The 23,549-nt window shown below is 39.2% G+C and overlaps 2 protein-coding genes across 6 annotated transcripts in view; one reads left to right on the top strand and one right to left on the bottom strand.

Annotated features, from left to right (window-relative positions):
* STRN3 (striatin 3) overlaps positions 1 to 5,428 on the top strand; it is a 104,818-nt gene extending 99,390 nt beyond the window's left edge. For all 4 annotated transcript variants that reach the window (XM_053889331.1, XM_053889329.1, XM_053889330.1 and 1 more), the window contains 2 exons: positions 3,606 to 3,692; positions 3,777 to 5,428. In XM_053889331.1, coding sequence (XP_053745306.1) covers positions 3,606 to 3,692; positions 3,777 to 3,946 — 257 coding nt within the window. In that variant the 3' untranslated portion in view covers positions 3,947 to 5,428. The remainder of the gene's footprint in view (positions 1 to 3,605; positions 3,693 to 3,776) is intronic.
* A 2,746-nt stretch (positions 5,429 to 8,174) lies between these two features.
* Positions 8,175 to 23,005, bottom strand: COCH (cochlin). Of its 2 annotated transcripts, none has more exons than XM_019428055.2 (12): positions 22,836 to 23,005; positions 21,982 to 22,039; positions 21,845 to 21,892; positions 19,642 to 19,798; positions 18,416 to 18,549; positions 17,848 to 17,910; positions 16,729 to 16,773; positions 16,495 to 16,642; positions 13,402 to 13,505; positions 12,458 to 12,684; positions 11,772 to 12,288; positions 8,175 to 9,161 (listed from the first exon to the last, which is right to left on the bottom strand). In XM_019428055.2, the coding sequence occupies exons 2-12, from the start codon at positions 22,013 to 22,015 to the stop codon at positions 8,986 to 8,988; spliced, it is 1,653 nt and encodes a 550-aa protein (XP_019283600.2). In that variant the 5' UTR covers positions 22,016 to 22,039; positions 22,836 to 23,005; the 3' UTR covers positions 8,175 to 8,985. The 2 variants fall into 2 exon arrangements, with proteins under 2 accessions (XP_019283600.2, XP_019283601.1); XM_019428056.2 differs by lacking the exon at positions 22,836 to 23,005 and adding an exon at positions 22,386 to 22,510.
* Positions 23,006 to 23,549: the final 544 nt, after the last annotated feature.

Below are 23,549 nucleotides of genomic sequence, written 5' to 3'. Positions count from 1 at the left end.
CACGCACACGTGTGCACTCGTACATGCAGTAAGATGAACCATGCTAGATAAAGGAGTTTTCATAGTATGGGTTTGGTCTTTGCCTTAAAGAAATGGTAAGGTTTTTTTGTTGTTGTTTTAAGGAAAGAAGGTAGTAAGAAATTCCAGATAAGGGCATATTTTGAGCAGAGTCAGCATGGTGGTAGAAACTTGGGCTAGAACAGAAGTTTCTTATAGGTAATGCCAAAAAGGTAAGTTTGGAGAAGAGAAACCCAATCAATGGAGGAGAACTTTTCAGAGCCAGGCTAAGAATGATGGATTTTTGTTTATACTATGCACTGTGAAAACCACTTAAAATATTTGAGTAGGGGTTTATAAAATTGGTTTAGAAAGATTATTTAAATTGCATTATCTGGTAGATCTTTGATTTTAAATAATTTCAGTTTCTACTATTCTAGAGAAATATTAAGGGCTCGTGATTTTTAAAATTTGGTAGAGATATAAATTTGTGTTGCATATACTGTTCCTGAGAGATTTAGTTAGTGATAGTGAGTCTAGGAGAAGGTGTATACGTGAGTAATATGGAGGAGTTGGAAACAGAAGATACTGAATTTGTTGTGGACTCATTCATTCACAATTTATTGAGTGTCTGCCATATCCTTGGCATAGTTTTCATTGCTTGGTGAACAAAACAAAATGTCTGGTCCTCTTAGAATTTATACCCTAGTGTTATATTGCTTACTGCAAGTGAGACATTGTTCTATTAGATTTACATATATTAACATGTTTGTTCCTCTTATAACTAACTGTAAAGTAGATATATTATTATTGTCTCCATTTTAGGTTTGAAATAAAAGTCTTCAAAGAAGTTACATAATTTGTTCATTGTTACACAGCAGAGAGAAATTAAAGGGTTGGGATTCACACTCATTCAGTTTGCTTCCGCAGTCCACGTTTTTTTAATACCTATTTTTGTCCCCATTTCTTAGCGGCCCATGATATTGATTATCCAAGTCCAAGGGCTTAAGGTGCCAGGGAGGGGAGAATAGGTGACTGCATGTATCCTCTATTTGCCTCTGTTACAGAAGGAAAGAATTAATTTTGGTCAGCGAAGAGAGGTAGTAGCAGAGGCATGAGTCAAAAGTAAAATTGGTTAAATGTGAGAAGCTTTAAGTATATGTTGAGAAAGGAGGAATCCTAATTCTTTGGAGGTGTCAGAAGTTTTGTGACTTCTGTGGTTACCAGTGGAAGCCAGCATTCAAATTGGTTTTGCATTCCACGTATTTGGGGAGAGGAAGGGTTGACTCTAAACTGACTCAGGTTTTCATAGTGAGGGTTAATTTAGTGCACCAGGAGGGTTAATTTAGTGCACCAGGAGATAAACTGGGAAGATTATAGTACCCTTAAAGAAATGGGTATTTCTGCTGTTTGGATGAAAGAATTCTTTGTATTTAAGACATGTTAAATTTAGGAGATACAGGATCATTCTCAGGAAAGAAGTTAGCACTAGATCTGTGAGTTAAGAGTGACCATCATAGATTTGACTTTTTCAGAGAAGCTAATCTTGCTTAACCCCTAATGATTTGAGAGTATTGTCCTGGAAGCCAACAATTTCATACTTGGTTTTTTTATAGGCATATTGCGAGGAATGGATTCTAGAACTGATAGATGAATTGTGTTGGACTAAGCAATTAAAGATAGTATGTTGAATGATTTTTCTGTAGTAGAGAAGAATCCCTAAAATTATTCTGTTAGTATTAGTGAAACACCAACAGATGTCGTTTGAAATGATGAGAGACTTAATTTTGTACTTAACTGGTGACATGCTTAGTATTGCCAGAAAGTGATAGGACTTTTTATGTTTTTCAGAGTAACTTTTTGCACGTTTGATTATGTTGTGGTTTTATATTCAGGCCAGTAGCTGTAGCAAATAACAAAAGTAGATATATTTCATATTCCAGTGTGGAATGTCATCAGAGGACCAGAAACCTGGCAAATGATTGTAACTAGAATTCTGGAGAAGGCCTCTCATTAGGAGCAGCTCAAGCATTTGAATAGTAAAGACTCATTGCTGAGTGAAAGGGGAGGAAATTTTTTTAAGTATCTGTATTTGCTATTTTATTCTCTTCTTGGATAAATGAATTTATGATGTTGCTTTCTGTCTATCCAAAAGCATATACTGCCAGTGTGGAGGCTAATTCCCCTGCCCCCAAAGTATTTATGCAACACAACTTTGTACTTGTAACTTTTTTTTTTTAATTTTAACTTGCCATTGAATCCCGTTTTCTTCCAAATCTTCATTGAAGATACTCATTAAATCCCGTTTTCCAGAACATTGTTTTTGTTACTATCTGGGGAAATCCAAATAATTTCTCTGATATACTCCCACCTCTCTCCCCTTTCTTGTTTCTAATGTACAAAATGATTAATATTTCAAAGGATAAATGAGTTTGATAATAGTGGAATCTTTAGTTAGGAATATATCCCATAGTGATTTATTTATCAGGAACCCCATAAATGAAATACTCTTTACATTTCTTAATGAGAAAGATTCTTCCTGTTTTTAGTTTAATTCCGTTTACATGATCTTAAACCTTGGACGCAACCATACAGTCATTATGTTTTTCACTGTCTACCAGATACTGTCAGATTGTCACACAGATGCCTTTTTTAGGAGTAACTGGGAAAGTTCTGCCTTGGAATTAAAATTCTTTCAAAAAATTATTACAGGCATACCTCACAGATATTGTGGGTTCACACAACTGCGTTAAAGCCCATTTTGCAGTAAAGTGAGTCAAATGAATTTTTTCATTTCCCAGTGCATATAAAAGTCATGTTTGTACCTTACTGTTATCTCTTAAGTGTGCAATAGTATTATATCTAAAAAACCAATGTACCTGCCTTAATGAAAGAAAACTTTATTGCAAAAAAATTGTTAACCATTGCTGAGCTTTCACTAGGTTGTAAGCACCAATCATAGATGACCATAACAAATATATTAATAATGAAAACGTTTGCATGCAGTATTGCAAGAATTCCCAAACTGACACAGAGACACAAAGTGAACAATGTTATTGGAAAATGGCGCCAGTAGATTTGTTCAATACAGGGTTGTCACAGATCTTCATTTTGTAAAATCACTGCAGTATCTGTGAAGCATAGTAAAACTAGGTATGCCTGTATACTGGGTGAACCTTGAAAACCTTTAAATGACAGAAGGCACACACAAAAAGCCACATGTTACGTGTATGATTTCATTTGTATGAAGCATCGAGAATAGGCTAAATCATAGAAAAGGTAGATTAGTGGTAACCAGGGACTTGGGGGAAGGGGAGAAATAGGGAGTGACTACTTAATGGGTACGGGTTTCCTTTTGCAGTGATGAAAATGTTCTGAACTGGATAATGGTGATGGTTGCATATCATTGCGAATGCTCTAAAAGCCACTGAATGGTACCTTCCCAAATGGTTAAAATGGTAAATTTTATGTTATGTGTATTTTACCACAATAAAAATATATTGCTATAGTGATTGTCTATTTTATGTTGATGCTGTGTTATGGTTTCTGATCTCTCAAGTTGGTAACTATTTGTGAAAACTTTATCTTCTGTGTTATGTTTTATTTAGGTAAAATGATCCATTCTATGGTAGCTCATTTGGATGCTGTTACAAGTCTAGCAGTAGATCCTAATGGAATCTATTTGATGTCTGGAAGTAAGTCTGAACTTACTATACTGCCACAAGCTTTATAAAAGAATCATTACCTAGTAACATACTTTATTTATTCTTTTATTACAGGCCATGACTGTTCTATTAGATTATGGAATTTGGACAGCAAGACATGTGTACAAGAAATAACAGCACATAGGAAGAAATTAGATGAATCAATTTATGATGTTGCTTTCCATCCATCAAAAGCATATATTGCCAGTGCAGGGGCTGATGCCCTTGCCAAAGTATTTGTGTGAATCAGCAAAAATCACATCATCAACAACAGATTTGCTTGGACAGAAAGAGGGTCTGCATCACTGCCATCAACAAGGTTACTGATATGACACTACATGTGATCTGCCTGGAGAAGGCTATTCGAGGCAGGCATAAATTGGTGGAAATCACATCTTAATGTCAGGCTCATTAATTTAATTGTAATTACTGTATTTCGTGGGACAAATAAAAAGGACTCCATTATTTGTGGCCTGTACTGGATATGAACTGAGCGTATGTCTGTTTTTTAGGTATCTTTAAGCCAATGTGGAGTCTGATCTTAAAAAGACTTTTATTTTGGACTCTGTGTGCTGCCTTAGGGTTAGGAATGTGGTGCTCTTGTTGGGGGAAAGTGAGCTCCAAGAGTAGCTTTTTTTCATCTCTTAGTGATTTTCTGTTTATCAGTTGAATGCCACAGATTCCCTTTTAAACTTATTTTGCTTTAAAAAAAAAAAAAAAAGAAAATTTAACTTAAAATATTTTAGCATTAGTTGCACAAAATGTTTGGATAAAATTCTAGTTTTTATAAGTCTTTTTATATATTTAGCCTGTCACAACAGTGCTCAAGATTGTATTGAAGTTTTTCTGCATTATACAACCCTAAAACACAGAGATCTCACTGACCCGCTGCCGTGTAACCACACTTTTTCCTTCTTTTGCCTAATACAGCTCAGCTAAGTCCTTCCATAAAGATGCTAAATCACCTTCATCATCACATAATTGTCTTCATATAAACCAAGGACTATTAAGTGTATTAAAAATGAAACAGTGGGGTTTAGTACTCCAGATGAACTCTTTAAAAAAAAAATGAACTAATCTTGGCATCCTATCACTATGTGATATTTTGTACATCTTACTGTATTTACAAGTTTATTTATCAAGGATTATCCATCTTGCTAATAGCCTATTATTTATTTCACTTTTTGTTGGTCTTTATATCCTTTTATTAATGTGCTAAAGGAACCTGTATATCTATTTTGGAACTCTTTGAATAGTCTAAAATAGACTAAAAATGGAATATTTTATAGTTTAAGTTACAAACCAAGGTGATTTCCCCCAGATTCATATCTTGGTTTACCATGATTCCAAACAAAACTATCTTGTTTAAAAATATTTGGGGTAAAATTGTATTTGCATTACAAATAGGATACAAAAATAGTTGAATCAGGATACAGAAATCTGTGTTTGGACTAGTTATCCCATTTTATTTTTTCAGATGTGCTTAATTTTATGGTGTAACTAAAGATTTTGTTTGTGTAATGCATGATTAAGACAATAAAGTATTTTTTCTAGTCTTCCAAAAACTTTTCTGATCAGTTTGCGAGTTTTGATGAGTTTTGTAAGGTTTTTGTTTTACAAACTATGAATCAGCAAATTTTTAAGATTGTACCACATAGCAAACGTACAGCTGTTGAAAAATAATGTATATAAAATGCATATAATAAATATTAAATTGTGTACCTGTATGTTACTGTTGGCTACATTATTTTGTGTTGAATAATAAAGTGCAATACTTTACTCTCCATCATTAAACTAGGAAATGGAGATGATTTCTCAGTGAGTCCTTCATTTTTATGCTATTCTTTTAAACATGGTATTGCTTGAGACTCTACTAAGATTAGAACACTTAACAGTATTAATAACTTTCTAAGTACTTCACCCCATTTGGGAATTTAAAAAAATCTTCTACTGGTATAAGTTACATAGTTCACAACAGCGAAAGGAAAAGCAGAGATACGGTTTTTAATCATTTCCTTAGACATTCTCTGCCTTTATTGAATCTGGATTTTAGTTAATAGTATTGTCATTCCTATCTAGCCTGTTTCCACAAAAAAGTTCAGAAAATAACTGCATTACATTACTCATTAATTAAAAGTTGTCCCTATGAATACTATTAAGTGTTACTGTCTCAAAACTTCTTTCTTCAACAAGGTAATATCTTTTTTCTTGGAAGGAAATTGCAAATGCAGTTAGAAGGTAACATTAAAGGGCACTTGGATGGCTCAGCTGGTTAAGTGTCCAACTCTTGACTTCAGCTCAGGTCATGATCTCACACTTGGTGAGTTCAAACCCCTCATCAGGGTCTGCATTGACAGCACAGAGCCTGCTTGGGATTCTGTCTCCCTCTCTTTCTGCCTCTCCCCCACTTGCTGTCTCGCTCTCAAAAAATTAAAAAAATTTTTTTCTTAAGTTATATCCAAAAATTAGGGTGGCAAAATTCTATTTGGATGCCTACTCGGTAAAAGAAATTACATTGTGTTTATATTGTGAACTTTTGTCGTCTGCCATAATCCAAGTGTGCATTTTAGTCATTACTGCTGAAACACTAAAAATTTTCAGAAATATTCCTAAAGTTTTTTTTGTTTTGTTTTTGATTTTCTGAAGATTCAACTTAACCAATTAAGGGGGATTTTTTCTCGTTTTTGGAAATTATAATTTTTCCAAAGCTAATATGGTTTCCAGCAGCAATTCCAAACCAGTGCATTACTGTTTAACTGAAATGTGATTATCATCGGTGCAGTGCATAAACATTCACCTCTGGGTATGTATTGAAACGGAAATGAATAAAAATTAAAACATATGTTTACTTTTCTCTACTTTGGTCGTGTTTTTCTCTACGATATTAAACATTTGGAAGAGACTAAAGGATGCAAAAAGAAAGTCTTATTTTGTGTGTTTCCATTTGTGACTTCTGGGAAATTATTCATTTGACTATTAAATGGTGCTTTATAAAGCTTAATATTTTTATATACAAACTTTAGTATGTTGACTTTATCAATATTTAATCATATTCTGCCTTTTTCATGTTTTATTTTTGTGTACTTTTCTCACATTTCAAAGTAAGTTATCCACTAAAGACCAGCATCTCACTTAACACCTTTATTAAATGTTATAAATAGCATATTTGAAAAATAGGCATGCCTACTAAAGTGTGCTTTACACTTTACTGCTTTTACAAAATAATTGATAGTAACTTAATAAAGGGGTCATTTCTGCTCTTAATGCTCTTTAAGTCAGAATGTTAGTTTCCCTGGTTACCTCGGATGACTCAGAACTTTGTCCTTTATAAAAATAAAAGCGTTTTAAAGGGGTACTGAAGGGGTGCCTGGGTGGCTTCGTTAAACATCCAACTTTTGATCTCAGCTCAAGTCTTGATATCAGGGTCGTGAGTTCAAGTCCTGCATTGGGCTCTGCACTGGGCAGGAAGCCATAACTAAAAAAAAAAAAAAAAGATTGGAGGCTGGGTTTTCATTTAATTTTTCAAGGAGTGATACTCTCAGCCAAGAATTTGTGGTGTAAAAGTTTAAACCTATTTTATTTTATTTTATTTTATTTTTTTTATTTTTGAGAGCGAGAGAGGCAGCATGAGTAGGGAAGGAACAAAGAGAGAGGGAGACACAGAATCTGAAGCAGGCTCCAGGCTTTGAGCTGTCAGCACAGCCTGATGTGGAGCTTGAACTCACAGACTGCAGGTCATGACCTGAGCCAAAGTTGGCCGCTTAACTGACTGAGCCACCCAGGTGCCCTGTTTAATTAAATGAAAATTCTTGTTATGTGGATATATGTGGTATTTTATAGGAAAGGGTCAGTTTATTATCTTCCCATACTTTGTCAAATGTTGATGTAAAATTGTCCAAGGCAATTTCAGTTCTGCCTTGCCCATACATGCTGCTTTCATTGCTTTTATACACCTATAAAATCCCTGGACTCCAGAGATTTACTGGAGTATAAGTATTAATTCTAGACCATTTAACACCTATTTCAGGTCAACTTGTAAGTTGTTTCAGATAGGATCAGTGTGTTTGGGGAGGGAGCTAGGATGTACAGGTGGCTGAGGGGGAGGACAGGTTCTGTCTGTAGACAAGCGAGATGGGATGACAACACCTCTATCTGAAGGGAGAGCTCTATATTAAGGGCATTGTGATCATTTTTCTTAGGAACTTAACCTTACAAGTATGTTTAAGTAAAAATGTTAATTACAAAACATTTTTGTTGAACCAAGTAACTAAGAGCATCTCCTGCTGTTTAACTTGGTAGTGGCTGTGTATAATGCCTAAACAGTAGCCATTCAATAAACAATTGAATGAATAAATATAAAAATTTTAAGAAAATATTCAGGTTGGTCTTTCTACATAAAGTACTGAATGCAGGATTTTTTACCATGTCCCAGGGAGCGAGGACTTGGAATAATAAAAGTAAAGCAGCTTAGAATAATAGTCACTAACAGTTTTATTGCTTGGTCAAACTACAATAATTTTGCCTGCAGTTCCATTTTCAATAAGTGATTTTCCTTAAAGCCAAATGTTTACAGTGGTAAGTAAAAATTTACCAACATTTTTTTCAGTACATGGATGACTTTTAGAGTATAAGCCAAATATATCTATACACATATAAAATTAAGGATATAAATAGAAAAATATCAGACAATTCTATCTTATTCAGTGAGATAGTTCAGTTATGTTATTGTGAAAATGCACTACAAAAGAAGCTTGATACTTCATTCCCTTCCATTTCATTCATAATTAAAACTTTTTATTAAGTAATAACTCTTACTGGTTTTAAGACAACATCCATTATGGGAAAAATGACTTACACATGAACTGAGTTAAAGAACTATTTAAGTTTCATTCTCTTTATATATTTAATACAGAATGATGAGAGAAGGAATGTTGCTTTTGTTCTCAGTATCAGATTCTTTTATTGAGCTATGGAATTTATGTCTCTGTACATTTAATACGCATTTTAGAATTCTTAAGATTTGGATCCACAATATCTCCTGTTTCCAGAGTTTATAAGGGTCACGATTATGAAGCCTCAGCAGAGTGTTTAATAATTCTAAATTGTAATTAGAAGGTAGTAGCTTTAAATGAATGCTTATTTGCTTGAAACAGCTGTTGGCATTTTTAATATAATAGTTTTGTATCTGGTCCTAGTATGCTATATAGTATTTCAGTATTAGGAGAAAATGACTTATACATTACATCCTCTTATACTTTTTCTTTCAGTTGTCAAAATGTTACCATTATTGCTGGGATTCCAAGAAATCTCTACAAATGCCTCTGATGACGTCGGAAACAATTGGTTCTAATCCTGTGAACTCTCTTGTGAAGAAAGCATGTGACTCCTTTGGTTTAGAGGCCATGTCTTTCAGGTCATCCAAAGGTGCCCAAGCCACTCCAACAGAAAAGATGGTAATACCTACAATGAAAATATTTTTACATGCATTAGAACCAAGCTGCAGCTTATATAGAAAACCAGGTGTAATTATTTTTCATGATTCAGTTTACAGTTGGACAGGAAGCTCTATAATGTCTGAAGGATTAAATCTCCTTCACCAAATGGTTAGCTAGGTTTAAACAGTCATGAGAATGGCTAAACAGTTGGGCCCAAACCAAAAGTTTGTCATCAGTATAACTTCCCACATTGGCAAATAAATCACACGATCACTGACAAAAAGTTATGTGATGACCTGATGGATAACTTCTTAAAGAAATAAATAACTATAACATACTTAGTGAAATGGTGAAAACTGCCTGAGATTGGCAGGAGAATGGTCTGCCTGCTATCATCACTCCAGTAATCATTAAGACTGGAGGCCTAGCCAGTATAACAGAGAACGAAAGAATGGCACAAAATCTGGGATACATAAATGGAAGTTTTCTAAGGCTCATGCATTGGAAATGGTGACTAGTCTTCTGAATAATGAGAACTTTGCAATTTTGATGTGTATGTTACATTGGCAAAATGACCAGTAGTCAGAAATTGTCAGTGTTAGGCGCTTGGGTGGCTCAGTTGGTTAAGTTTCCAGCCCTTGGTTTCGGCTCAGGTCATGATCTCACAGTTGTGGGATTGACCCCCGCCCCATGCCTCTGCCCCTTCCCCGCTCCGCTGTTAGCGTTGGATGCTTTGGGATATCCTCCCTCCCTCCTACCTCCTGCTCAGGTGTGCACTCGTGTGCCCACACGCTCTCTAAAACTATACTTAAAACGTAAAAAAAGAAATGGTCCGTGTCTAACCCCAAAGCAAAAATCTGGTGAAAAAAACAGCCAAAGAGAAAAGGGTCTGTGCAGCTGGAATAATTTCTTCTAATGACACATTGAGGCATAACCTCTACATTCCTTTGCACCAGTAGGCAGCTTGTATTCCAACTACATTTTGGTTAAGGTGATAACTACACCAGTTTGATTTACCTCAATCCAACTGCAGTAGTTGTTTAGCACATTCTTAGTGTATCCTACCATCTTTCTTTTGAGTGAAATTTCCTATGTTTGGAGAGCTTCTGAAGTCACTTCTAGGACTTCATCCCCATTCTAATGGTATTCAGTGCTCAAAATTGTAAATACTTGAGATGTAAATAAAGCAGGTTTAGATTATGTAAAAGCTCCTTGAAACAATTTCTGATTTATTACCCCACTCAATACTCCCATCTCCTCCCCTGGCAAAAGAAAACAAGTAAAAAGTTTCCCCCCTCAGTTTTCCTCACTTGTAGACTGACTGAAGCCCAGATTGTAATTATATATTGGGTCAGAGCTAAACAATTAAAAAAGTTACGACCTAGCCTTGAAAACCTACCTGTATTCCGGCTTTGGTTAACTTGCACTTCACAATCTCTAAAGGATAATTTTCATGAAAATGGTGTGGCATAACCTCCTGAAGCTCAGCTAATTACATTGGGGAAATATATTTGATTTAATCTAGTTCAGTTAATTTAGCCTGAACCCCGTTAACCACAAATTAGTTCAGTAAGATACGTTTTTAAGAAGGATGACAGCAAACAGGTCTTCGATTTAGGTTAGCTACTGATGGATAAAATAAGCTAGATGTATATAAATAAGCCAACATATAGCTTAAGTTGCACGGATGGGTTCTCTACCCTACTAAACAGCATTTCATCAATATAAAAGTATATAACAGTGGCTAATAAATGTGTAAGAGGGAAAAAGTTAAGTCATGAGGAATTAAATAGGGAAAAGTGTGGAAAAGTATACAAAAATGCAAGGCCGCTAATTCCCCTCTCCCAAGTTAGCGTTTTTTTTTGTTTTTGTTTTTTTTATTAAGTATTATTGGACCACAATCACTCAGTTTTATCCCAGGAAAGGGAACGTCAGCTTTTTGTTGCCCTATTTGATCTCAGCAACACATTATGCTAATGTTTTCAGGAATGAGTCGCCTTTGCCAAAAGTAATATTAAGGTTGGGGTAAGGGAGAAAGAAGACCTTTTTATACTGTTTTATAACATCAGAGTGTGTTTTTATTATCTTAAAAAAAAAAAAAGACTAAGAATCTAAAAAGGAAGTTTAGATGGAATAGAATTAAAGTCTACTGGAGACTCTAACATCTTAGAAAACTCATGCCAGACTCAAAACTACTTTTTAAAAAAGGATAAATTATCAAATAGGTTCATGGTAAATTATGATAAATTGTGATTGGGTGGGGGGATATATTCCAAGTTTGGGCCCAACATAAGCACCTGTAACATGCTTCCTTGACACATGACATGGTTCTCATGGCACTTCTCCCGACAATACAGTGGTGAGGAGTGTGGACTCAGCCAGAATGCCTGGGTTTGAATACTGGCCTCACCACTTGCTAGCTATGTGGTCTTGAGGAAATTTGTTGCCTTATCTGTAGAATGACATTCATAGGACTGGTTTGACACTTAAGTCAGTTAATATTGAGTAAAGCTCTTAGAACAATGATTGCCATTACATAGGTGTTTGTTCAATAAAATAAATGCTTACATTTATATTTACAAAACTCACTGAACCCCTCCTCAGTTCCCTACCCAGACAAAGGACAAGAACTTACCTGCATCATGTGCAGCAGCAGCAGGGCCTCGAACATCGTCATAGGACTGCCCGTCGGTGACAATTACCAGGAAGTTCTTGTTGGGGCTATCCCTCACAGGACCAAACACGTTTCTAACAGTGAAGGAAATGGCATCACCTGTAGCTGTTCCACCACTCATGTAGCGAATGTTTCTGATAACAGCTAGGACATTCTCTTTGGTGCTGTAATCAGTGAAAGTGAATTCTGTGCGCTGATCATAGGTGAACTGCACAGCAGCAATCTTGGCACCAATGTCTGAGATTTCAAAAGTCTTGGCTATGTTGGAAACAAACTCAAGCATGAGGCGAAAATTACTGTCTCCAACACTGCTGGAACCATCAATTAGAAAGGCAATGTTCACTGAGTTATAGCAGGTCTTGCTGCACATCATTTGCTCATGAGTGCAGAGCTTCTGTACCAGAGGCTTTACATATTTCGTGGTGCCAAACCAGTTGGGCATGTGGTAAGAGAAGAAGCCATTGTTCCGACAGACAGCCTAATGGGGGAGACATAAACGGAATCAAAAAGTGTGTCTTCTTAAAAATGATAAAAACATTAAATCTTGAACGTTCAGAGTTAATCCAGATAAGGGCCAGTCAGCACTATGCCTGAAGGTCCAAAAACTGAGTAACTACCCTAACAGAAAAGACCCCTCACCTCCTTACCTTGTCAACAAATGCAACATCCTGAACCATCCCCAGTTCTTCAGGGATAGGCTTGGCCACAGAAACTATAAATACATTCACACCAAACTCTCTGGCCACAATGCCTGCTTCCTCAATGTCATCAGAAGGCCAGCCATCAATAAATACCACCACCACTTTGGGGATCCCTCTTCTTACTCCAGCGTCTGCTGTGAAGAATTTCTGGGCGGTATGCTTCAAGGCTTTTCCTAGATTTGAAGAAGAAGCAAGCTGGAGCAGCACCGCTGCTCAAATGACATTCCTATTTCCCTGTACCAACTTGATGACACCAAAAGTTTAAGAATTTAACTTACATAGAACTTGGTTCTATAATAGACGCATCAGATGCAAAAGTTTAATTATCCATCAGATCTATTTTTTTTTTTGTCTTCACAACCCACATTACTTCCCCCATCACCTCCCAGAAGCCTCATTTTTCCTTACCTTACATCAATCATCAGAAACACAACTGACTCCCACCTCTGTACTTTTGCTATCTAGCCCCTTAGTGACTGATTACCTCTAAAGACTTAGAACAAGAAATGTCCCTTCAGAGGGTCTATAGTGCTAAGCTAGTTCTTTCTGCCACATCTGCATTTGTTAAACAAGTCTGTTGATCTTTGCTTCTTTTTAACTTGCTGAACATGTACTTCTCTAAAGTGGCATCTGTTCTATCCAATATAAGGATTATAAATCACGATACTTTTTTGGCTTGTTTTAAACAAGCAATATTAATTAACCATTTGGCATATTTTTCATTATAAATTGAGTATCTTAGATGATCAAGTACAAACCTAGCCAAGATTTCAGTGTCAAGAGGAAGAGTTTCACATCTGCTTAAATAAAATAGCCTAATACTGTTTTACATGTCTGACTGCTTCATAACCCTCTCCTGTGTTACATTCCAGGTGCCAAAGTCTACTTACCTGTATTGGAATTACCCCCTCTGAAACCTACTTCCTTTATGGCAAACAAAACATCTTTGGCTGATGTAAAGTTTTTCAAATAAAATTCTATTTTGGGATGTTCACTAAGTGGAAAAATAGGAAAAAAATGTTATCTAGAGAGAACTGGAAAGGCAAAACAAGCAACATTATATAACTTTAAAAAAAGTAAATTGGCCAATGCCTAGGTTTCTTAATCCCATAGTGTACAGTCAACTAAAGTATTGCATCCTTACTTAAATTTCAAGGCATCTTGCAGAAATGTAACAAAAACAATTGCTACCTTGAGGGTTTATCTGGGTAATATGCTAAATACGTATTACATGTATCATCTCATTTCATCCTAACTCTACACAGTGTAAACTACTATCCCTACTATGTAAGTGAAGAAACTGAGGCTCACAGCATTTTGGTAGGTTGCCAAACAAAACACTGCTGCACTTTAAATTCAGGTTTGTCTGGCTCCAGAACACCTGAAACCAGGTTTAGCTGAAGGCACTGGGCTTAATGGAAATCTGCAGAGTAGGGCACCAGAGTAGTGGAAGGTGACTGGGTGTGAGGTCTCCAGTGGGAGACCATGGAAGCACTCAACAGTGTGGGTCTATTAACTCAGGCTTCTGGTTAGAAGAGGCAATTTCAAGGACACCGAGGCCAACGTTTTAAAAATGAGAAGATAACAAGAAAATGTATCAAGTAGTATAATTTTGGATTTGTGTTATAAAAAATGATATTGACATACGCTGATCTTAAAATTATGTATATTGTAATATTTGGGACTTTCCATATTTAATAGTAAAAGGATTTCAACTCACTTTTATCACTACGTTTATTAGAGACCATGTTGAGTAAAACAGTTACACAACCATTTGTGTTGGTTTTTAGATAAGTCAGTATTTCATAAGTGCAAAATTTTAAGATCTTAGTATTATCAATTGCCATTAAGTCAAGATTTTTGAGGTAAAAGTATAGCACTGACTGTACTTCTGCATATCTTTCTGTATATCTGGTGAAATGTTGGGCCACAAAATCAGATATTATGGGTAGATAACCTTTTCACATTAACGGTCACTTTGAACTATCCCAATTGTGATTTATGAGATTTATTCTTAATTTTGCATCCTTAATGTTACATTGTTATTCTGCTTAAATATAAACTCTTTATATAGTTTATTCTGAGGCTCTTCCTAAAATAGGAAAACTATAGGGGTGCCTGGGTGGCTCAGTCAGTTAAGCGTCCATCTTCAGCTCAGGTCATGATCTCACAATCCGTGAGTTTGAACCCTGTGTCGGTCTCTGTGCTGTCAGTTCAGAGCCTGGAGCTTGATTTGGATTCCGTGTCTCCCTCTCTCTCTGCCCCTCCCCCACTCACACTCTGTCTCTATCAAAAAATGAATAAACGTTAAAAAAATTTTTTTTAATCGGTAAACTATAAGTCTCAAAGTTCATAGAGAAGCTAGTCTTGTTTGATTCTACGAGATAGTGTAGCTTTCATCTTGAAAAAGAATTGGATACAAATAGCAAAGAAAAAAATGTAAGAAGAAAAGTACTGAGTGGAATTTGTCCCCCGCCCCCCCAGGATGTTAAAATGTACAATAAAGCTACAATTATCAGAGCATTGTAGAAAAGATGTAAGAATTGGCTTATAGATCAAGGAAACTGACTTGCTTAACTTGCATATAAAATTGGCATTACAAATCAATGAAATAAACTCATCTGTTTTAAAGATATGGGACAAATAAATTATGTAGAAAACCAAAAAATTCTCATACCAAATTCTCATACCAAAAAAATTCTATTTAAATTAAGAACCAGTTGTAAAACGTAACGTAAGAACAAATGAAATAGAAATTAGTAGGTGTAGTACTGGTGACAGCAATTTAAACTGGGTCAACTTTCTAGAAAGCAATTGAACTTTGTATCCGAAACCTTAAAAATGTCAGAACCTTTTGACCCAATCTCACTTTTAGAAATCTAGTCTAATGAACTAATCAAAGATGGCACAAGGGTGACATAAGGATGTTAATCACAATGTAATGTCCGATGGTGAAAAAAATGGAAGAATAGTTAAACAGTCATGCAAAGGAACATTCTAAAACATCATCGATTTAGAGCATTTGTGGTGTAAAATGCTCAAAATACAAAGGGATGAAAAACAGGACATAAAACATTTTTATAGTTTGAGCTTTTGAAAAAGAAACACATTATGCAGAAAGGGGTGAAGGATGGAAAAAGTGGTGGAAGGGGAATGGGAGATACAGGCTTCCAGTTATGAAATGAGTAAGTCAAGAGAATAAAAGGTACAGCATAAGGAATATCGTCAATGGCATTGTAACAGCATCTTATGGTGACAGATGGGAGCTACACTTGCAGGGAACATGGCATAATCCACAATGTTGAATCACTATGTCATACACCTGAAACTAATGTAACATTGTGTGTCAACCATACTTCAATTACACACACACACACACAGACATGTACATGTACAAGCAAGTATTTTCTTAAAATACTGAAAGGGTATCAAACATTTTATAGTGATTATCTCGGGAGAGCATATTTGGGAAATTTGTTTTTCTTGTGCTTTATATGTTTTTCAAGCTATCTATAGTGAGCATATTATTTTCCTAAAAGCCATCAATATTATTTTTAAATGAATAAAATTAAAAAGATCGAGCTTCAGATCTGCACTCATGGAACTACGGGAAATGTTTAAAAGAATAATGACAGAATAGGGAAGAGAAACAGACCTATAATTTCTTCCTTCAGCAAAGAAGAACCAGGAATTGAGCAGAGTATATGTACAGAGGTAATTTGTACAGAGGTAATTTTGTTGTATGAACAACAAAACCTTTTTAGTCTACCTTCTGGTCATCAAATTCTCTAAATCTTTTTATTCCAAAAAGGAAGCACTTAGACCTACCCTGTCTGCTTAGGCAGTTTTACATCCTATATTTACAGTTCAGGGATTCAGACTATCCACAACTCTATGTGTTTATACTGTACTGAAATACATGTATCCACTAAAACGGCTGATCTTTTATCATCAAGTCTCTTTCCATTTTAACAAGTTGGTACCTGGCTTGAACAAGGCCCACGTGTGGTCCTTCTGTTCCAATTCCCAACATTAGAGCCACTTTGCCAACAAAATTCTTCTGTAGATTAAATCGGCGCTGCCCAATATTAAAACTTCCATCAATCAGAAATGCAATGTCTGCTTTACAGTCTGTGAAAACCCAAACATGTCTCTCCGTTAGCAGTTTCAAAGGGAGGGAGAATGTTATTTTCCCAAACGGATATGTGGACTCTTACCTTTATTGCCAGTTTTCTTTTCAGGTGTTTTCTTTAGTCGTTTACCTGAAACAAAGGAAGCAGTGGCATTAATAGGAAGACAGTTTCATAGCAAGAAGCCCACATGGGGAAAAGCTTGTGACAAGGAGTGCCATTCTTAAAAACACTTGTTTTGTAAAAAAAATTAATTTGTTCACAGCTTTTTGGACTGGGGAAGAAATGCCCCAACAAAGAAGTCAGGACTATTGTAAGCCTTGCCCCCAGTTCAGGACTTGATATCTCAAACCCACAATTGAGGCAGGACCAGAAATGCCAAGAGTTAGATTCTAATGTTCTTAATTTCTTTGACTTTAAAACTGCCACAATCTTAGGAAAGGAGATTCCTGGCCTTTGTTAAAATGGACACACATTGAATTCCTTTTATTCATGTGACAAATGGAGCTATGAAGTCACTTTGTCCAGTTTCTAGGCATGGTTTATTATATCAGAAAGAAATAGTAGGACTTCAAGAGAATGTTTGGTAGCAGAGTTTATAATTGAAAATAGAAGGATAGGAATTTGAAATATAAAATGTTTCCTTATATAATGCACTAGTAAACTTAAGATATTTGTTTTGTGTTTCTTAATTTTTTTTAATTTTTGAGATAGGGCATGAGCAGGAGAGAGGGGCAGAGGGAGAGACAGAATCTTAAGCAAGGTCAATGCTTGGTGCAGAGCTCGACACAAGGCTCGATCCTATAACCCCAGGATCATGACCTGACCTGAAATCAAGAGTCGGATGCTCAACTAACAGAGCTACCTAGGTGCCCTGGTTTTGTGTTTAACATCACTTTTTATTTTTTATTTGTTTATTTTTAACTTACTTATTTTTGAGAGAGAGAGAGCAAGCAGGGGAGGAGCAGAGAGAAAGGGACAGAGAGGACTTCCAAGAAGGCTCCACACTGTCAGTGCAGAGCCCCATGCAGGGCTCGAACCCACAAACTGTGAGATCATGACTTGAGCTGAAACCAAGAGCTGGATGCTTAACTAAGCCACGCAGGTGCCCCAACGTCAATTACTTTTTAAAGGAAAGCTATCAACAACACATTTATTTTTAACTTCTAAATGTCGTGCCAGGCTACTAGGAGATAGCTTCCATACCTGTTGATGGACGTGCTGTGGACACTGCTTGTCCTGTGGCCTCCTGGGTACCACTTTTACCTTCTGTTAAAATAAAGAGAAGACTATTTTTTCCTCTTCCTTCTTTACCATCAAAATATAATGAATCTAACTTAGGTGTCTATGGGATGATAAATGTAATCAAGTAATGGCAACTGCATGAGTAATTGCTTCATGTGAGTTTCAAAGACCAAAATGAATTCTTATCTATTAAATTGTATTTTAAAAGGATCACCAAAAATGAATTCACATTCATTTTCATTCACTAGTTTTTTGATTTAGTGTTGCTTGTAAGTGTCAGGGCATTCTGATCACAAGTTTCTATTGCAACCTTCTAACAGCAAGATTATCCTTCCTCCATTCAGCCAAGTTTGGCCTGAGTGGGCTTTGCTTGTCCAGGTCACTGATTCTAACCCATAGTTGACTCTTTCAAGTCTTAATCACAGGCTTTTCTATCAAAGTCAAAGACGTTGGGCTAAGAACAGCAGAAAACTTTTTTGAGGGTCAGGCAATATTTACACAAAGGTAAAATCAATGTAATTGTACCTACTTGTCACTGTGAAAGAAGCAGACCATCTGGAAAGTGTTTGAGACTGAATGCCATTGGCAACTACTGAGGAATAGTTTTCTCGACCTGGTAGGCTATATATTCGCACAGGTCCCCCTGAGTTGCTGATTACTCCCCTGCAACACAGAAAAACAGCCGATATTCTACCCACACTTTTCCAGGGGTATCCGACTGACTTATAGTGCCATGTTACATCTATTGTTCTGATAATCAAGAAAATAGTTTATCAGGGAAGACATCTAAGGATGCTGTTGGCCTTTTTAAAAACGTGCTAACATAGGTACAACATCTGCCTGGGAAAAAATGGTTTTATGCTGTCAAACTTCTTAAATGTTGATAGGAACATACCTATAAGATCCCATTCCCTGCAGCTCGGAGATTCAGGGTTAAGAGCACCAAATAATTTTCTTAGTTTTCTAAGGTACTTTAACTACATGTCTTTGGACAACACACACACACACACACACACACACACACACACACACACACAAAGTTTTAACTTCCATGAGAACTTGAGAATTGTATAGGGTGGGTACAATTTTATTCCATTTTATAGATGAAGAAACTACTCAGTTGCCAAGGATCTTGCCCACGGTCATCATTGTTAGGCAAGTGCCAGAGCTGGAAATGAAAGGCCAGGTCTGCTTCCAGATCCCGTATTCATCACCCATTCTGCTATCCTACAAGACTATGTCTGGCACACAGTAAAAACTCACTAATATATTACATGATTAGGAATGTTCTAAAATCACAGGAATCTAGCTGCCAAGAAATAATACAATTTGTCTTTAGTCAGAAAGCTTACTTTGTGTAGCTGGTGCTTCATGGATATCCAGGAAAACCTTAAAAATGTATCTATCAGGACGCCTGGGTGGCTCAGTCGGTTAAGCGGCCGACTTCAGCTCAGGTCATGATCTTGCGGTCCGTGAGTTCGAGCCCCGCGTCGGGCTCTGGGCTGACAGCTCAGAGCCTGGAGCCTGTTTTAGATTCTGTGTCTCCCTCTCTCTGACCCTCCCCCGTTCATGCTCTGTCTCTCTCTGTCTCAAAAATAAATAAACGTTAAAAAAAAAAAGTTTAAAAAAAAATGTATCTATCTTCTATGGCCAAAATTGGCACCAAAAGAAAGAAGATAGTGGGTCCATGTGGCTAAAGAGGGAAAGGAAATCATCACACTTGGATTTCTCTCCCCTTGGCATGTTTCAGCTTACCTGTGGATAGCTGCACCACATATGCTTGATACAGATGCATACACTATGTTCCCAAATACGGAGAATTCCTCAAGAGAGCAGCCCCCTGGGCAGAGGACATCTGCTTTCTCTTTCCTGATGTCCAGGCCTCGGGTAAAGCATGTGATAGCAATGGGAACTGAAGAGAAAGAAGGGAATGTAGTGACCATTCTTGGGACTTTGAGGGGGATGGGGAGGTGGAAACTAGGGTCTGAGGTTGAAGGTTTACCTCCCTAAATTCTACACTTCTTAAGAATATTAACATATGTACCACACCATTCCAGATTTTAGCTAGCCAAAACCCAGCTTTCCAATATAATCTAGTCCTCAACCACTCCAAAGCCTAATGGGAGAATTTTCTCAGTTCTTATGAGCTTGGGAATATATAACTGGGAATATATCAGAACTGGAAAATGACATTAGTCAGTCACCATTTATTAGTTCATTCTAGAAACGTAAAAACCTCACAGTGATAACTGTGGACACAGTTGCCGGAGCTAACAATATTATATCTGGGCCAAGCCTATGAGGAATATCTTCATAGACACATGCACAAACCTCTTCAAGTCTCATCCTTTGCTTTGGAAGTCCATTTACACTAGTTTTCCTCCAACTGCAGTGTCTTAAAATTATCTCTTAAGTAGGCCAGTAAAAAGATGTTTCACTTTACAAAATGTCATTTAGCTCAATCGTTCATTTTACAGATGCAGAAATTAAAGCCATGGGGTTAATTTGCTCTAGGTCACACAGCTCAACTTCTGCAGAATCAGGGAAGGGAATCAGAATCAGGGAATCAGGGAAGTTAGTCCCTTTGGAATGAAGCATTTTTATCTGAACTGAACCTGCTTATTTCTGGTCAAAATCTGCCCAGAGAGATCTATCAGACAGTGAATGCATTTTTAGAAAACAGTGTCAATACTCTCAAGTTTTACACAGCCAACCCAACTAATAAGGAACTGAAGTTTGTACTAAAAAAGATGTTAGGTAGACACAAGTTATTGGCAACATGTAACAAGATAATATAATACCACATGTTAACTCATCAATTTACTATAAATTTTAAGTTGAGAATAATGTTATTAAATACTCCTTTCCAAACACAAGAATATTGTGATTACCCAAACCTTTTTGAAACAGATGTTAATAAAAAACCAAAAATGCACCTTTTCCCCAAGACAGTAATACTATCTGGTCATACTGCCCCTTTGAGTAGCCTGCCTCTAACAATGACCCTCTTCCCAAAGCTCTCTGTGCTGAGCTGCACCCTGGACTGTACATGTCCATGGAAGGGAAGGCAGGATGCCAGGTACAATCCTGACTCCTTAGCTGTGCAACACTAAAGATCGCGGTGCAAGTTAAAATCCTTACCAAAAACAATAGCCTCAAACCTATGCGCCCCATACCTGTTATCAAACAGCCTGAATCCTTCCTACCACTTTTGGTGTCATCAGAGGCTGTGCCTTTAGCTGCCAATGCTGACTTGAGTAAGGGAGTGAGTGAGTGAGTGAGTGTGTCTGACCCTGATTCCTCCTTTCAGGAAAACAAAGGATAGATTTTGTAAAAAGAGTTTGCCTTTTATATTGTAGAAAACACACACACCCGTACTCGGACTTATACATGTGGAACAAACTGTTTTTTAGACTCTCTCCAATATGAAATGGGTCTATAAATAGAGGTTATTCCTAGAAACCAGGGGTTCAAGCAAGGTGGGACATAGCATTTCTCTGTCCCTGTCAGAGTCTCGCAGTCTTTAGTCGGGTCTGGGAGGTTTATCCCTGGCCTCAAACGCCGTGGACAACCCGGGACTAGTGTGCCCCTTGGTGGGACTCAACGAATACTCCCCCGCCTTGACCTTTGATGCCGAGGATCGCGTCGCCAGGTGCCTCCCGCGATGTGGCGAGTGGATTCCGGGAGGCTTCGTTCTCCGCGCCTTGGGGAAGAACGTCCCCATCGGATACCAGGGGCCCCCTCGCGCGGGAGAAATGAGTAAGCCCGCGTAGACAGGCTGTGGGAATGGCTGTGGGAACGGGTGCGCCAGACAGCCGCTCCAACCTTGGCGCCGTGAACCTTCCCTAGGGCCACAGTCCAGGGACTCGGTCTGGGCGCGCTTCTACCCGCCGGCCCCCAGCCCCTCCCACCGCCTGGACCGAGCCCTGCTTCCCTGACCCGTGAACACGTAACTCACCGGCTCCCTCGCTGCCCGCAGGTTCCGGCAGCAGCAGCAGACAGACACCTGCGAAGAGAACACAGCGCGAGGGCTCACCCCAGCCTCCACCCCGCTTGGTGCGAGGGGAAGGGGGGCGGGGAGGAGCGCGTACCCACCGAGGCAGAGAACGGGGATCCAGGCTGCAGACATGGTGGTCGAGGGGGCTGCTCGGTCCTGGGAGAGAGGGAAAATGCAAGGGAGGCTCTCGGGAAGGGAGACCCTTACGTCCCCACCACACTGGGCCGGGCCTCCCGTTAGAGATCCCGCACCCCTCGGAAACCCAGGGGTGGCGGAGGGGAGGGAGGAGACCTAAGAGGCCGCTGCCCCCGAGCTAGCGCTCTATCTGCAGGCGATGTTCTGGCTGCAAATCGAGCCAAACCCAGCATCGATGTGCAACCTCGGCCCGGAGGAGGCGGTGCGATATCAAGACAGAAAGAAGCTGGGCGCGACAAAGGAGAGACTCAGACAAGCAGGTGGCAGGGACCCGCACGCCCGCCGCCGGACGCCTGGGGCTCCGCACCTGAGTCGGATCCGCCCGGCTGCGCCTGAGTGCGGAAAGCGCGGCTCCCGCCGCCGCTATAAAGGGCGGGCCGCGCGCATGAGCACTGTGCGGGGGGCGCGTGGGGAGGGGGCTGGGAGCCGGTGCCCCGGGGCCGGGCGGCGGCCGGCCAGCTCCGCCCTCACCCCCTGCCGGTACCCGGGGGAGGCCCGCGCCCAGGCGCCTCCCCCCGCGGCGCGGACCTTGGCCACCCGGACGCCGCGTCCGTCCCTAGGGGAGGCGCGAAGGCCCGCGGCAGAGTCCCGGAGACCCCGCGGGACCCGGCGTTAGGGGTGTGGGAACGCGTGTAGGACAGGGGTGGGACCCGCGCCTGGGGACACGCGCGGTGAGCCCGGGGTCCCCGGCGCCGGCCGCCCCGGCTGGACTGCGCTCCGGGCAGGGAAGCTGCCCGACGTGCGGGGCCGGCCTCACCCGGGCTGGGGAGGGACGGTCCCCCACTCGCAGTTCCCGACAGCGGAGCTGCGGCCCTCGCGGTGAACCCCGGCTCTGCTTTGGCCCAGGCGGCTGAGGTGACCCAGGGCCGCCGCCCGCCCAGGCCTTGCGCCCCCAGAGAGCTACCAGGTCCACGCGGCCTCGGAACCAAACTTTCCAACTTCGTGCTCGCGTGGAAACGGAGTTCCTACTTCTAAAGCAAACGCAACCTAGGTTTGGCAAACGCGTCCCTCGTATTTTTAGAAACCCTGTCAACTGATTGGTTATTCTTTCGACCATAGGGATCCAGCAGCCTTCCGACTTGGTTTCTGCTGGAATCGGATTTTCCCCAGCGGGCTCCATTCACTGTAATGCGCAAGGCCACGCTTCGGAGGTGGGCCGGGCCCCTCATTGTATTTGCCTTTTCTTCCTTTCTGGGTCAGGAAGGAATTATGCTTGATTGCCTCTCCCAGTTCCCAGACCTGGTGTCTGTAGTGATTGCACAGAACCTCAGATTTGGTAATGTGTCCTCTCTCATCCTGGTAATTTTTAACAGGTGGAAGTGGGAGAAAGCAGAATTGACAGGCAGTGTGACCTCCGTGGCAGTGACCTCCACAGCAGCCTAGGAACCATCTCCAGACCCAGGAGAGGTGGCAGGGTATCGTTTTTTCAAATAGTTTTATTTAGTCCAAAGTATAAGCAATAATCTGTATG

This window comes from Panthera pardus, unplaced genomic scaffold, assembly GCF_024362965.1.
Source record: "Panthera pardus isolate Hobbes unplaced genomic scaffold, ASM2436296v1 HiC_scaffold_24, whole genome shotgun sequence".
NCBI lineage: Eukaryota > Metazoa > Chordata > Mammalia > Carnivora > Felidae > Panthera > Panthera pardus.
The sequence above is the reverse complement of the archived record's forward strand: the minus strand, read 5'-3'. Positions and strand labels throughout refer to the sequence as shown.

Excerpts from the sequence above, each read along its gene's own strand:
- COCH (XM_019428055.2), bottom strand. The coding sequence starts at position 22,015 with ATGTCTGCAGCCTGGATCCCCGTTCTCTGCCTCG. Across the intron at positions 16,774-17,847 it reads CACAGCACGTCCATCAACAG|GTAAACGACTAAAGAAAACA; the intron begins GTATGGAAGCTA and ends CCTTTGTTTCAG. Across the intron at positions 16,643-16,728 it reads AAAGAAAACTGGCAATAAAG|ACTGTAAAGCAGACATTGCA; the intron begins GTAAGAGTCCAC and ends GGGTTTTCACAG.